The 15,989-nt window shown below is 41.3% G+C and overlaps 1 protein-coding gene across 1 annotated transcript in view; it reads right to left on the bottom strand.

The window, feature by feature from the left end:
- The window catches only part of LOC106892911 (visual pigment-like receptor peropsin), a 28,696-nt gene extending 15,722 nt beyond the window's left edge, over nucleotides 1-12,974 (bottom strand). Inside the window, exons 1-2 of the mRNA XM_014950481.1 lie at nucleotides 12,809-12,974; nucleotides 7,389-7,594 (exon numbers count right to left, since the gene is read on the bottom strand). Of these exons, the coding sequence (XP_014805967.1) occupies nucleotides 7,389-7,594; nucleotides 12,809-12,974 (372 nt within the window). The remainder of the gene's footprint in view (nucleotides 1-7,388; nucleotides 7,595-12,808) is intronic.
- Nucleotides 12,975-15,989: the final 3,015 nt, after the last annotated feature.

Below are 15,989 nucleotides of genomic sequence, written 5' to 3' on the forward strand. Positions count from 1 at the left end.
ATATTTTATACTAAGCAAAGTTGAGCTAGCTCGGTCTTTGGATGAGAAACCTCTCCAACATTAGACCCCTGCAGAAAGCCATGCTGAGGATGAAGGTATACACCTGCAGCATGTGTTCTGGCTCCACTGTGCATGACCAGTGAACCTGAGGCTTGTCTGCACAGACAGATGTTCCCCACAGAGACAGAAAGGAGGACAAATGTGGAAGAACAGTTGTTCAAATGCTCTCAGATGTGGGCAAAGACAGTATCAGCGAACATCACTACGTCTCCCAGTAGCCAGCAGGGAGGGAGGGTGAGCAGGAATAAAACTTATCCACCTTGACGGATGTTGCTAGGGGTAAAGATGAACAGCTTGTGGATTTGTCCGGGTTTTATGAGCGAAAGCTCTACGGTGAGTAGGGTGCTCACGTGGATGGCTGCTGGGGAGAATGAGAAGCAGAGGTGGGGGTGAGACATGCACACAAAGGGTGCTTCTTACATATGGAGTGGGTTGAAAGCAGGATGATTTTGCAAAGCAAAAATTAACGGATGGTGGAGCAACATGAATGGGTGGTTGTGCTGAAAACAGTTCGACAAAGAATGCACACAGACACTGGGCTGAAGCAGTGTGTGTTACAGTGGCCTTCTAGGGCCTAAAGGGGGCCTACAGGAAAGATGGGGAGGGACCCTTTATCAGGGAGTGTAGCGATACAATGACAGGTAATGGTTTTAAACTTTAGATTTAGATAAGATATTAGGAAGAAATTCTTTACTGTCAGAATGGTGAGACACTGGAATAGATGTTGTGCATGTCCCTTCCCTGGACTTGTTCAAGGCCAGGTTAGATGGGGCTTTGAGCAACCTGGTCTAGTGGGAGGTGGTTGGAACTAGATGATCTTTAAGGTCCCTTCCAAATCTAACCATTCTGTGATTCTATTAGTGCTGCCTGCTGCTTGCTTCAGTAATCTCCCAAGTACTAGGAAGGTAGGAGAAAGAAAGCCTGTGAGGTTCCAGTTTGTTCCCTTCCATCAGACATTGCTTTTCTTACCTGGTCATGCTGACTGCTGAGCTACCACTTATCATCTTATCGAGAACATGAGGGAATATTGTACCACATACAGTTATACGTAAACACTGTCTTGGTATTTACAAATGCATAAAATCACAAACTAAGTCAACAGAGCCAATAGTCTAGCTAAGTCAATGGATTAGTTGGTTATACTGATTATATTAAAGGGACAGCAATCGATGATTCTCAAAGTCTACTCTATTTATAAAAGAACATAAATGCTTCAAGGGTTTTTGATTTATCAGACAATTTACAGAACATTTTGTTAAAAGAAGAAGGTATTAATCTTCTGTTTTCTCTCTCTGTGTATAGGAAGAGAGATAAATACATGTTCTAAGAAAGCAAATGCCATCAATAAAATATAAAAGAATTTATTCAAGATTACAAATCCTCCCCTCAAAACTTCTGGAGAGCCCATATATTTTCATCTATATTGATCTCAGAATTTCCTATTGTTGCAATTCTCCTTTTGGTGTTGCAGATCCCCATCTCTAATTTATACAAAAGATGGACATTATTACTTCTCAGAAATGTCATACTAGACCTCTGAACATCTAATAACACCAAAAATGCCGGATTTTTTTTAAGTGCTAGCAAGAGGCAGTGACTGGAAGCTAAATCTACAAAAGGGGCTAAGGGCCACCATGCTCAGCTATGCAGGACTGCAGCTCTGGTTGCTTGCCTGGTGCAAGGAGGGTGGTGGCTTCAAGCCTTAGGTTGGACATGGCAAAAGCTAGTGGGCAAACGATGCTCCTAAAGTAGCCAACAGAACAAGATGAGGGCCATATCTAACCTCCCTTTTGATTTTTAATGCCTTACTCCAGGCCACGAAAGATTAGAATTGCCTGGTATTCACAGACATATCCTATTCTTAACTGCACAATACCTTTCAAAAATTAAGCAGTGTCACTGTGAAAAGCAGAGGGATTGCTGATCCATTCTCTCTTTTTTCCCCATGGAGATTGCAGGAGAAGCTGGATTCACTTTTCTCCATCCAAAGGTGCTCAGATCCACATCCCCTGCCTGGGAACATAAGCCCTAAGACTATTCATTGTATGGGGATGCTCCACTCTCCTTAGAAAAAACAAACACCGGAGCCCGGACAAAGAGAAACTCCCAATGTGAGTGGGCAGACACCCATTGGAAGAAGGGGAACCCTCCTTGTCCAACAGCAGCATTGTTAAAGCAGGGGCTATTGCACCTCCATCTTTTCTTAGAGATCCCCATTTGTCTGGGATTTCACCTGGCAACTTGATCAGCTAAACCATGATAATTTGGAGAAGTCTGTTAAAGCACAAGAAATTCTAGATATTTCTTTGCGTCAGGCACTGAGTTTGGCACTTCTAGAAAATTTTGGACTTCCCAGCTACATCACGCCCTTTCAGGATGCACACACACCACAAGTCTGGTACTGACAGGCAGATTGTGCACAAATGAATTAGGGATAACAGAGTAAAACACTCGGTGCATGCAATGTGGGGCTCACTGCTGCTGACTACATTGTCAGTTATTTCTGTCCAGGGTATGCCAGGCAGAATTACTGGATAAAATATCCAAGCACTAAGCAGTGCAGGACTGAAAACCAGATTTCCTCACTGCTATGCAGCAAACCAAACCACAGGGTGAGACAGTCATCTCTCTTTCTCCGGTTCCCCTCCATGGCTTTATTATTTCCCACAACACAAAGCAGCTTCAGCAGAAGAGGGTGAAGGCAGCTCCTTCCAGGCTGGCCCTTGGTGGGACAGCAAGGGCAGGCTGCAGGGACAGAAGTGGTGTGGGCTGAGTCCTGTTGGGCAGGTGACTGTGCTGCTCACTAATACCTCAAAGCTGGACATATTTTTTTTGGTTCCTCCTGAGGCTGTTTCTGTGCAGAGCCGGATCTGCTGGGGATGCTCTGGCACCATCTGGCTGGCCAGATGGACCGGGGATACCTAGACTGATAGTGAGGTGAGTGCGTCTGCGATAATAGTGTCAGTCAGCACTTCAATGGTGTGTCTGTGACAGTACCATGACCTGGGGACAACTACCTTGTGCTCTGTTGCACACAGCTGAGGTGCACCTTATATGGAATAAACAGTCAGAAATAAGTAACGCTTCTTTAAAGAAGCCAGTAACAATAGAGTGAGCACATGATACAAGCAGTCAATTTTCTTGACCCTCATAGTAAAATTCTTAAGTATTTATAAAATTAACATCAAAATAACCAAACCATATTCTATAAAAAAAAAAAAGACAAGACAAGAAAAGAAACTAGAAGAGTGAACTACTGAAAACAAGTTTAAACTGAAGTACCAGGATTATGAAGGATTTAGAATTCTAAGGCAGCCTTTGGTTTCTGACATGACTGCATTGCACCTAAGGGGATCTAATAGGTTACAATCTTCCCCTACATTTAGAGGCTCCCTGAAGCCTGCATCTTTTGTATTCACCACGTGATTAACAGATAAAAGAAAGACTTTCTGTTGGTTGATTAGCAAGGTTGAGAAGAAACTGTGGTGTTTACCTGCAAAGAATTAACATTTCTCTACTTTCTACATGTAAAAACATTTGCATGCAATGTTATTTGCAGCTTTCAGTGCAACTTCTAATTCAGCAGAACATACGAATAAAAAAACATATGGTAAGGACAAAAATATATCCTGAGGCAGCTTTTCACTAGAAATATGGTCAATGGGGGAACAGATGGCTCTCGGTCACTGGCTTACATTCCCTGACATGAACTTTACTATACAAACTGGTTTACTGATTAAATTACCAGAGGAAAACCCCCAAATGTGCTAGAGACTGTCTGTCCTCCCCCTGTCCAGATCAGGGCTAAGGCACAGTAGAAGAGCAGGGGAGTGATAAACAAGAAAGCAGAGTCTGAAAGCCACCTTTGGGAAACTGTATCCCTACATAGGATTCAGTGGGGGCAGCGTTTGGATACAGGCCCCCCATGCACCCTCATTCTTGAGAGGAAAGCTCTGTTAGACCTCCAAAATGAAAAAGAACATTTGGCATGGGCAAGAATAGTGATGTTTCTTCCATACAGAGTAGGAGAACAGGAGCACACACATCTGTCCCACTCAGTGGGTATGCAATGAGATGGTCCTTTTAGCTGGAGAGGCATCTTTTGTTACAGAGTTTTCACAGACTGTTTCACTGTTTTGAAAGAGAAGTAGTATCTGCCTGTCTTCTCCCCACTCCCTCTAACTCAGGCAGCCAAGTATAGTAAACCTTAATTTTGGAAAATATTACCTGCGGGCACAGAAGGAGGCCAGAGTCAGAGGAAAGGAAAATAGGTGGATTAAGTGAGGTGAGCTCATGAAATTTCTTCATAAACAAAAATGACAGGCTACCTTGGGAAAATAGAGTTTCCCTAAACATAGCTGACAGTTGAAGCTGACTGATCAAATGAAACAGACAACAACAGAAAGCCGAGGCTGTCCTCTGGATTCAGCAAAATGAACCAAGCCAGGGAAAACACACGGGCCATGCTGTGGGAAGTCCTGTGTTCCTGTGCACAACAGCCCAAACTGTCCTCCCAGCTACTTGCAGAGGAGCTTGAGCGCAGCGAGGGGAGCAAGAGACACTGACTTTGGAGAGCTGTGACAGAAAGTGTGGGCTTTAGGCTTTACCTTCCTGGCACCGAGCTCCTCACTCCTCACCTTCCAGATGTGAGACCCAACTCTGTTTGGACTATGAATGTTTCATGCTTTGCAAATACCAAAAAAAAAAAACCCACCAGAAATCAAAACCCTGCTGCTGTTCAGCATTGTACAATTTAAGAATGACCTTCATGCTGGCTGTCCACGTGTACACAGAGAAAATTCACACCTTTTTAATGCACAGAAGCTTCTCGCTATTTCTGCAAAATAATCTTCCCAAAAACGGCCATACTACTTATAGAAGTTACTTTTCCATCACTGGCTTCTGTTTTGTAAAGCTTAATGACCAAGATGATGAACGGCGGGGTTTAAACACGTTTTTGAGACCCCCCAACACAGAACAACTTCTTGATGGAAACAGGAATCCTACCAAGTCACAACCAGCTCAATCACTAACAATTCAATCACAAGCAATTCAAACTCTTCATTCAGTGTACAAATTGCCTTTTCCAGGTTACCACGAATTTTTAGTTAGTATTACAACAGTATCAGTTCCTATTTGAAATGATAAATGTTAACTTTTAGAGCCTACAGAGGATTATCGAAGCAGAAAGTTTAATATTTTGCATATCAGAGCGTTCAGAAAAGCCAATGTATTATTAATGTCCTGAAAAAAATCTTTGGATTCCAATACCTCAACACTTTGCTTGATATCCATATTTTACAAATGAATGCTGTTTAAAACCAGGAGATTGAATTAAAATTATTTAACGCACCCTGACCAACAAACCATCTGGGTACCCTAAAAATGTTATGGACAGCTTCTCTTTTGTAAAGACAGTTCAAGCAGAGCAATAATAAGCAATCCTCCATCACATTAAGTTCAAGGACACCTCTATCCCAGTCTTTTTACATCTCAAAAAAAAAAAAAAAAAGCCAGATCCATTATAATGAGATTCTAAATAGCTTAAAATCAGCCAAAGGGGGACTCCAAGGCAGAGGCACTGTAGAAGAAAGCTATAAGGCTGCTGACAGAAGACTCCCATGCAAACCAAGAGGTACAGGCAGTGTGCTGTGCTGTCGCTTCCTCTGTGTTGTTTTTTTACAGCCCCAACAAGGAGCCATAGCACAGACAAGGCTCTGAACTATACAAAAAATGTCAGGGGCTTCTCATGCTCTGGAAGAACTTGGACTGGGGAGGCAGAAGAGTCACTTAAAGCTATCTCTTTTAACCAGCAGAGATGTAAATGTTAAGTTATCCACAGATCTCTGGTCAGGATTTCACACTGAATGGCTTACCCTGTCTTACATAGGAAGTCTGCAGCAAAGCTGGATTTGAACCCGGGGATCCAGGTTTGACCTTTCCTTTCTTAATCATAGCTCCAACCCTCCTTGAAACACAGGGCAAAATGAGGGTCTGTTTAATTCTGACTGTGGGTATGAATTTTACAGTTTGCAGGTATGGCTTTGTTTATATGATGACTTTAAAGGTTTTCATTAATAAAAAAAAATAGTTTTTACCTCAACAGACCTTAGTTTGCAGTTGTAGGTATTCTCATTAGAGAAATAGTGGCATTTTGCTGAGGAAATAATTATCTTCATTTTGATAAATTCTTTTTCTCCAAACGGCAATAGACACATTTTGAGCAAGAAAATAAACATTTTTTAGATCAAGCTACAAATCCCAGGTTAATCAGAGTCTTCCTCTCTGTGTAAACTATGCCTTTGTGTTGAAGGGGAGGTGACATGAGTTGTAAAAATGCTTTCATCTATGTTATACAATAATTCAACTTCCTTTTAAGAAAACCCCCAAAAAGCCACCAAAAAAAAAAAAAAAAAAAAAAAAAAACATGAGTTGTAAAAATGCTTTCATCTATGTTATACAATAATTCAACTTCCTTTTAAGAAAACCCCCAAAAAGCCACCAAAAAAAAAAAAAAAGAAAAAAGAAAAGAGGATTATTTCTCTCTCCCTTTTCCTTCATCATGATCTAACTTATACCTTGCCGTAGGCAATCTTGTCATTTTCAGATTTTTGACTCCCTCATGAAACAGACACTCACACTTAGTATAATCTTTCTCACAGATGTTACTGAAAGCACCAGGGAGCCAAGCTTGTGCCTGTCTGTCCATGGAATGCATTTATATTCTGTCTACACGCATGTGTTTCAGAATTAGCAATAATAACATTTTCTGAGTTTTCCAGCAAAAAGCTGCCTCCAAATTCAGGAATGACTGTGCCATAAAGTCAAGTCACTCATCCTACCACAGGCCCCGGACCAGCAATGAATTTAGGGGTAAGATTTAAGACCAACAAATGATTTAGTACAAGTAGTTGCATTCTAAAATACACAGGTATACCCAAGTGCTGTGTGAAAGCTTAGCTCTACATGTCTTGTCAAGTAGGAGTCTACATTGCTTTAAGTCAAAGTGCCAACAACCAGGGTAACTTCAGGGGAGCTGAAGACAAGCACATCCTACACCTTAGTTGTCCAACACAAGTCAGAGCTGTAACATGAGGTAAAAAACCCAAACTAGTAGAAACCACTGCAAATATCTTAGACAAAATCACTGAAAATTGGTCAAAACCTGATCAAATACACAGATTTATGGGTATAACAAAAAGAGAACACTGTCCTTTGGAAGATCAGTCAGTATTTCTTTCACTCTTGTGGCCTTGACTAGTTATTTATATACAGCATTTACACAGAAATAACCTTATTTTGTCCAATTCAGTGTAATATAGTCTTACCTGGCAGGTCCATATTGATGTGATAATGAATCCATCATCTCTGAAGACATTGAAGATTTCAATGATCCCCCGTGAATAACCAAACACGGAGATACTAGCATCTGATACTGCCAAGTTAAATGTGAGGTAGTCGGTCGGCTGCAGAAGATGTCTTTGTTTATACAGGACGAAAATCACAATGCTGTTTCCAAACCAAGACAGCCAACCTGGAAAAAATATTTAAAATCCATTAAATCAAAAAGCAAATAAATCAAGAAGCAGTTCAGTGCGTAAATGTGAGATGTCTCTTCTGAAACTATGCTTTTATACCACTAGAAGCAAATTAAACCAGCTTATCCACTGGAAAATCTATGCATGAAGCCTTTTTAAATAGCTGGGTACTTTTCAGAAGCAGGAACAAGTGAAAACTCTGGGAATAAAACAGAACACAACATGAAGAGCTGCTGCCGCCTCTATCAAAAATCCACTATTTAAAGACCCGGATAAGTTTTTTGCCCTAAGTGAGCAGATGAAACTCATGAAACATAACTCATGGGGAAAATAAGGAAGGAGAAAAGATTGCTAAGATGGAGCAGAGACAACAAGAAAACTTCCAAAAGCTGAAACTGTTTAGGTGCGTTGTATACGATAATGGATACGGAAAATTCACACACACAGCCTGAGAGCTGTTTTACTAGTCTTCTCTTGAGAAAGTGCTGCCTTTTCCAACTAATACAATTAAGTTTCTTCTCTTAGAACTAGTCTAGGATCTCCTTGCAGCAAAGTCTGTTCCAGCTAGGAATATTTTTCAGTAATACACCCATTAATCTAAACAAAGCGAACATTTATAGCAGACCTTGCAGAAGCTTTAAAGTCTTTACTTGTTTGTTTATTTATTTATTTTTAAATAAATTTCTGTCCTCTCTTACTCTCCAGGAACAGAGAAGCCTGCCTTCTATGTGTCTAGCTACATGAGGAAAATGCAAGGGAGATGACCGCAAATCTGATGAAAGTTACTTACGCAGTTGGAGAGACCCAGAATTTCCACCCATCAGTGCAAGTCCTTGGTAGGCTGCATCCCACCTTTTGGAATGAGGTAAACATGTGGAAATGAGTGACTTCACAAAATGTTCACTCATAAGCATCGGGCTCACTGTTGAAAATGGGGCTTAGCCAGTGGCTCCAGGGTGGCTGCCAGAGTGGGGCTGAGCAGCAGGTCGGGCAGCACCCTGTTCATGTTTCCACCCCTCAAACCTGCTCTGCCACTGCCAGTGTAGGTGGCCTCACTTCACCGTGGCAATGTGGAGCAAAACACCACCTCTTTTGAGTGCCTGCAGCCTAGGGCAGGTTTAGGAATTCAACAGCTGATAGTTTTGCTCCCCACAGTCGATGCCAGGGTACAGCATTACCTACCTGATGAAGGAAAAAAGCCTTGATCTTAGCCCTCTATCCAGGCATGAGCAACAGGTATCCCAGAGTGTGGGTGCTGTATATAGACGCAGCAAGAAGCAAATAAATGCACTGAAAAGGGATGTGACACAACAGCATTGCACAGCACCTCTGGTTATTCAAAGGAGTTCACAAGATGGAAGATGGCTGAGGGGTTTAATATTGTAGCAATAGGGCAGCTGCCTGCCTTCAGGAAGCCTCAACAGCCCTGTGTGTCAGAACTCAGAGCTTCTCTGCGGAGTTGCTTGGGCTAGGAAGGCTGTGCCTCAAAAGCAAGGGCTAGGGAAGAAATTGCCTCTGAATCTCCAGTCTACCTGGGTGTATCATGAGCTGAACTGAGAGGTTAGGTGCTTACCACCCATTGAGGTGTTGCAGGTAGTCTGGAGTGGGAAGGGAGGTGGTTGATGGGACAGTCTCTGTATAGCACTATGAACTGCAATTCCCTTTTCATAACGTCTCTTTGCAAAGCTGCCACGCTGCTGCTGCTCTGGCCTGCTTAGCAAACCTACATGGTTTACCAAAGGGCTTCCCAACTGGGGAGAGCTGACCTGTCAGCCTGTGGTATTAACCCAAAATAGTCACTGATGCAATGACACTGAGATACGGAGATCGATCTATCTATCTATCTATCTATCTATCTATCTATCTCATTATAAAGATGAGATCAAGAATAATAAATACATCTTATTCTGGCCACTAGGTGACAATGTTTCTTAATTGAGTCTTGCTTCCAACCGCCGCATGCAGCTTAAGTCAGGATTATTTTTTGAAACTACCTTCACACCCTGAGGGTGGGGATGGGGGAAGCAGCGAGGGAGATAAAGTTACAGAGTGAGCATGATTTCTGCAGGTAGGTACAATCCTTTTAGCCAAAGCAGGTAGAGAACCTGCACTGGCATACCCAGTCCCTAAAACGTCTCATCTGTCTGGTAGTAGACCACATTAATACTGTGGTAAAAATTAGATTCTCAGTAAACCCTGGAGTAACAAAACTAGTGGTCTCATAAAGATGCGATCAGCCTGACCAGTGACTACGGGACACCGGATCTCTGCACCACCAGATGGCTGTGCTGGTCTGGGGCTGCTGACTATAGTGACTGATTCATTTATTTTATTTTTTAAAAAACAACCAACCCCGACCAAAGGAACACCTCAAACCAAACAACCTCCCTACCCCCTCCCCTGAGAACGCAATAGGATAAAAGGTCGCAAATGCACTGCAGGGGAAGCATGGCAATAGCTCTGACACCCTCAGTGAGGGCAGGGATCTCCTCAACTGCTTTGCAGGTGGTATGTACCTCAGGGTAGATCACAGGTAGATCAAGAGCCCAGAGAGAAACCTCTGAACTTCAAAGTGCTATAAGGCGTTGGTGTCACCAGGTGGCATCTCAATAAAACAGAGGATGGAAAAGAAAACCTAGTGAAATAATTTCATTTTTTTTTGCAGGCTGCCAGCAATATTCAGTCACAAGAGTGTATGAAAAAAAACAAACCACCAAACCCAAAACCTATCCCCAGCATCCTCAGGTAATTCTGGTGAGAAAGAACAGGTTCCAACTGAGATCAAAATGTGGCTGAGAGAGGAAAAAAACCCAGCAGATAGGAAGAAACTGGGCACACTTCTGCCCAACATAATGCCACCACATTTCCCCCATAAGCTGTAATATTGTCTGATATGGGCTGCTCATCAATAAAAGATGCTAACCCTTCTGAAGTGGCAAAATACACAGATAACATCCAGTTACTGAAGTTTGTTAACACAGGGCAGGACAGAGCAGCTGCAGGGAGAGTGGCAGTATCAGAGCAGAAGAGGTTAAATGAATGTTAATAAATGGTAAATATTGGACAGCTAAAGAGTCATCTTTACTCCTCAGACATCCACAAAAAAATACTTGATACCACATTTGCAAACGTTGGGAGCTAGGAGGAACGGGATGGACAGCAATATTTAAAATGCTGTATTGCTCTTATGTAATTCAGTAGCAATCCTTCCCCTGGAATAACACTCCCTAACAGAGCATTTTAATCCACAGATGTCAGAAGTGCTCCACAAAGGATGCTGGTGCTGTTATCCATGATTTCTGGAGGAGGCACAGGAAGGCTGCCAAGCAAGGTGGTGGTAGTCAGGAGCCTGTATCAACGTGCTGTCTGCCAGCCCGTGCAAAGAAAGCAGTGAAAGAGTAGACAGCAAGAGCGACTAAGGATATTGAAAAATGTCTCTGCTGAAAGCGACTGGGAACAGTGAGACTGTTTAGCTTCGGATCAGCTAAGAGTGAACACAACAATTTTGCAAATATTTCTGCCAAATCACTCAAGCCTGAGCATTCAGACATACCCCCTTTTTCTCTCATATACTTGAGATGGCCTTTGAACAAGCGATAAACACCTGAGGCAGCTTGCAATTTCATTGTTAACATTCAATTTATACTTTTGCAGAGTTATATTTGGTACAAGGGAAGTGATAGCACTGAGCTGGTCATTCACATTTCCAATAGGTGCCTGCATCTGTGCCCAGCTAAGACAGGTTATTATGCTTTGTACTTAGACTTGTTCTTATTAGACATTGCTGCATGGCCTTTGCTTGTAAAAACTGACATGAATGAATGAGAAAAATGGGGGTTACAACTCACCCATCTGCAGTTTAAAATATACAGGGAACCTTGAGTAGAAGAATTCAAGAAATGAGAGCAAAAGGTGAAGGCTTAGTGTCACAATGAAAGCTATGCATTTCCCTCAGCAAATAACCTTATCTCTAGGACAGAAATTAGATTGAGCATCTAGATATGGAGCAGACATGAATGAAGTCAATTACTGACTCAACTACCTATACACAAGCACAAATGTCTACCTGAAGTGGTTTGCTGTAAAAGATTTTCAGACTAGAAAACTTTAAAAGAGCGATATGATCTAGGGAATTTGCAAAGCTGTCATTAACTATTGCAACTGTGAAGTGACCCTGTTCTGTTTTCAGTCTTTGCTGCTAATTATAATACACAATATTCTATCCAGGGCACATTGCCAATTTTGACAGGAAGAAGACTCATCATGTTTTAGGCTTGACAAAGCGTGGAGAGATTATTTGTTCAATAAATGCAATCATTTTGTGGCTGAATGTTTTATTAATAGCTTGTTTCCTTTCCCACCTTCTCAGATTTATCTGTCAAACAATGTCCCAAAGTAATGCTCATTCTGTCACTTGTCAAATAACAGTTTACTGTTACCATTCAGAAACGCATGCCATTTAAAAGCATGTTTGGGTTTTGAGGTCTGTGCCAGCTTTCTGATGGGATTGGTAATGCTCTCAGCATGCCTTTCTGATATGAGCACTCGCAAGAAGTCAGAACTTGTTCTCTAACAAACATTCTCTCATACTGACTTAAAATTTCCTTTTATGCCATACATTCACTTTGACAAGCACAATTAATTGTGAAACTAGGGAAAATGAGAACAAATTGTGAATAAATGCAGAAAAGAACAATTAACTGAAAAATTCCAATTAATAATTATGGAGAAAAAAAACCCAACCTGTGCTTTTTTTCCCCCCAAAGTCTAGGTTGACTTAGCTAGCAGCTCTGGGCAGTACTTTTAAATCGCACCTAAGGATTTAAACTATAAAAGGGTTCTCCACAGCACTATATTACTTAGGGCAAAGGCAAAAAGGGGTCAGATGTAATGCCAGCAACAGGACAAGCTCCCCCATATCTGTCAAAGACAGTTCCGAGCTCGTGGAAGGGAAGGATGGAAACAGAGCACTGCCTTCAGAAAGGGGATGCTGACATGGCCAGCCTAACGAAGGGAAAGCCAGTGGCAGCTGGTGCCTCTAAGCAGCTGTGATGGCTCACCGCCATGGGATCACCATTGCACTTCCCCCTACACTTTGCTGGTCCCCTAGCCAAAGCATTAGCAAGGAGAACGGTGGCACAGTGACTCGGATGTCAAGAAGCACTGCAGTGATCTCAAAATCCATCAGCATTTGCAAAATGCACTCTTACACTTTGATGCTGGTTTGCTTGTGACATCAGTGTGCGATGCCCGTTCCAGCATGGGCTGTGAGCTCAGGTCTCTGTAGAGTATTCTGAGAGTCTCTCTATCTGGATCTGACAGCTTGGCTGGAGTATGATATATGACAGATACATCGGTGTCCTGTCTGTCAGGCATGTCAACTGTGCTACCTGTGACATGCAAGAATTTCCAGAAGGGGACACACAAAGAGGCCTCATCTCAGCAAAAGGAATTAGATCATGGTTCTTGGATATACATGTCCTCTGTCAAGATGTGTGATAGTGGAAAGACTTGGCCAAAGAGAGTTGGTTTTTTGGACTTTGGCCCGTCAAGGTGAAGACATTCAGAGATCATTCACATACATCCCTTTGGTGTTGGAAATGTACATCAGAATTTGCAAACAAGCTGCACTAGCATATTTAGATGTAAAAGAGAAGAAAACATGTAGAAGTCACAGAAGTGTAATCACTGAAGCTGTTTTCCAAGGCACCAGTAAACCAAAAGTATGAAATATGAACATCTTTGAGACTTTGTGTAAGGAAATACTCATAGAATCCTGCAAATGTAGATTGTCTTTCCAGACCCCTGAAAAACGCAGGTATGGGAAGGTAACACACGGACTGGCATTTGTCCTCTGCTGCCAGAAGGGCAAGAGAGTGTTTGCGTAACGGAGTGCTTTGTTCTGTCACATCACTGCTCCCCAGACAGACTGAGTAATTGGCTTACATAAAACTAATAGTTGTGAATTGTTATGGCTGGTGCTTGCAGAAATGCGGCAGAAGACCTTTGAGGAGAAAAAGACACAGGGAATTTTCTCATTTACGTAATATGAGCAGATTTTTTTCAAAAGTTCCTATTGCAAAAACATAAACCTACCTCCATCACATTTTAACCAAGTCCAAACTACACTTAACTTGGAGTAGTACTATTACTGGTTATTATATACTCTGCAAGAAATACAACTTGAATTTTGAGTCTGGAGGTAATTTTCAAGAACAGCAATTATGACATGCCAAGCACTTGTAAGCTTAGCAGAAGGATCTGGGGCATTCAAAACCCAATAGACATAAAACCTCAGGCACCTAAAGCACTAAGTAAAAAAAATAATAATTAAAAAAAATAAAAAAACCCCACCTGGTTGGAAAAGACACCATAAAAGGACAGCATAAAAGGCTGCTAAGATTACATGGTGGGATGACAGGGGAAAGGATATTATGACAGGAGAGAATACATAATAATAATAATAATAATAATAATAAACCACCAAATCAATCAACCAACCAAAAATCCCCCCAAACCCTCACTTGCTTAATATAGGAATACAAAGGTTGACCACAGGGCATGATCATTCCTCCAGGAACACAGAGTGGCTGTTGGACATTAACGTCAGGCAAAAAAAAAATATCTCAAAAAAAGTGACAAAAAGGGTGTACAGTTGGTGTGATCGCTTTAGCTAAGAATTTAGGGAAAGGCTCCTACCCAACAGAGAAACAAAATCAGGAACAGGATGTCAATTGGAAGCGGGGTAGAAACACCAATAAATCCCTCGCCAGTCACATGAGAGAGCGTGATAGCTTCCTAAATGAGATTATATATTGTCACAGCAGGGGGCTGGCCTTGCTGACCTAAGATGTTCTTTCTAGTCTTAACTGCAACTGATTAATTCATTAGCTGATGGTGCAGCCATTTCCCAGCCATTCATGAAGGGATACACAGATGTGAACAGATTGGGGATAAATTGGAACCACACTCGTTTATTTTAGGGCCACTCTTCTAATTAAGTCTCCTAAGACAGAAGCCATACGTTTTTCTACTAGAATCTCTGTTTTTACTCTAAACACAACTTTTCTCTCCCTAGTTGCTCTAGGTAAAAAAAAATATATATCATGTAAACAATGTAAAGTACTTATTTTATATTGTATCTTCCGTAGACCTTTCTCAAGCATAAACTGAGGGTTAGGTAAACTACTTGCAATATGTGATAAGCTTAGAAAAAGAAAAAAAAAAAATCTGTTCAGATCAATCATATAAAAAACAGAAACATTTTTGTATATGCTGTTTAAAAGAACAGATTTAATGAAAATACAAGAAAACCTAACTTTTATGTGAGATTTTATTGCTGGAAATTTTGATTACCCAGCAAACCTGCACTCTGAAATTTTATAAAGTTTCCTTGTATCCTGCACCGAGTCTGCCCCAAACAGACAGTATTTAAACAAGCGAAACAAAACTGTGTTGGGAACTGTGTTCATATTTATTGCCATTTGCAAATCCTTATTATACACGTACAATAGGTGTCTTGCAACAGAACCAAAATAAACACACAATACTGTGAGGGCTAACACTGGATCTAGTACTTGGATCATTCATAGATTCGTTTGAAAAAGTCTATTTCTATGTGCACCAAACGTTTAAAGCAAGAGCAGTACAAATGGTTAAAAAGTAGTTTAAAACTACAGAACCATATTTTCTGTCTCTGCAGGAGACAGTTGTAGGATTTGCAAAATGATGCAAATATCAGCAGTCAAAACTCTGGAAATCACAGAACACTAATTCAATGCTACTGAGACATGAGAAGACATACAGGTATCATATACTTCTAAGAAGGTACTATTTTATCTTCCCACATATTAAGTTTAGTGAACATCAGTTAAAAGTTTATAGGCTTGACATTTTTTTTCCCCTCAAGATTTATGCATTGATTATTAACCTCTTCTTAACAAAAGAGAAACAAGTTGCATTTTCTAACATCCTGCTCCATTACGGATGAAACTCAAATGCATTACTTTGAACTTTATATCAAACTCTATTTAGGATCTTCCTTTCAAATCCAAGCCAAGTACATACCTAAAGCCAGGAGGTAGAAACCTATGATAGTCTCTCCTTGCTCTGTTACTGCTGCCTCTCTGCTCAGAAAACTGATGTTGTTGTTCCTCCAGGGTGCCTGTGGAGAAACCTGGACAGACATTTTCAGTGGAGCTTATGACCCAGCAATTGCCCTTTCCCCAGTATGTCCTGATGAAATAAAATGGTTCCAGCCTTTTCGTCAGTTTCTGCTCCCTGTATTAGAGGGAGCCCTTCAATGAGACTAATGATCTAAAGAAGGAAATCTCAAGGGGCAGGAGCTTTGCAGCCTTCTGACCGGTTCTTCTTCACTAATCCTATCTATTA

Source organism: Calidris pugnax, unplaced genomic scaffold (assembly GCF_001431845.1).
Source record: "Calidris pugnax isolate Ruff unplaced genomic scaffold, ASM143184v1 scaffold24, whole genome shotgun sequence".
In the NCBI taxonomy this organism is placed as follows: domain Eukaryota; kingdom Metazoa; phylum Chordata; class Aves; order Charadriiformes; family Scolopacidae; genus Calidris; species Calidris pugnax.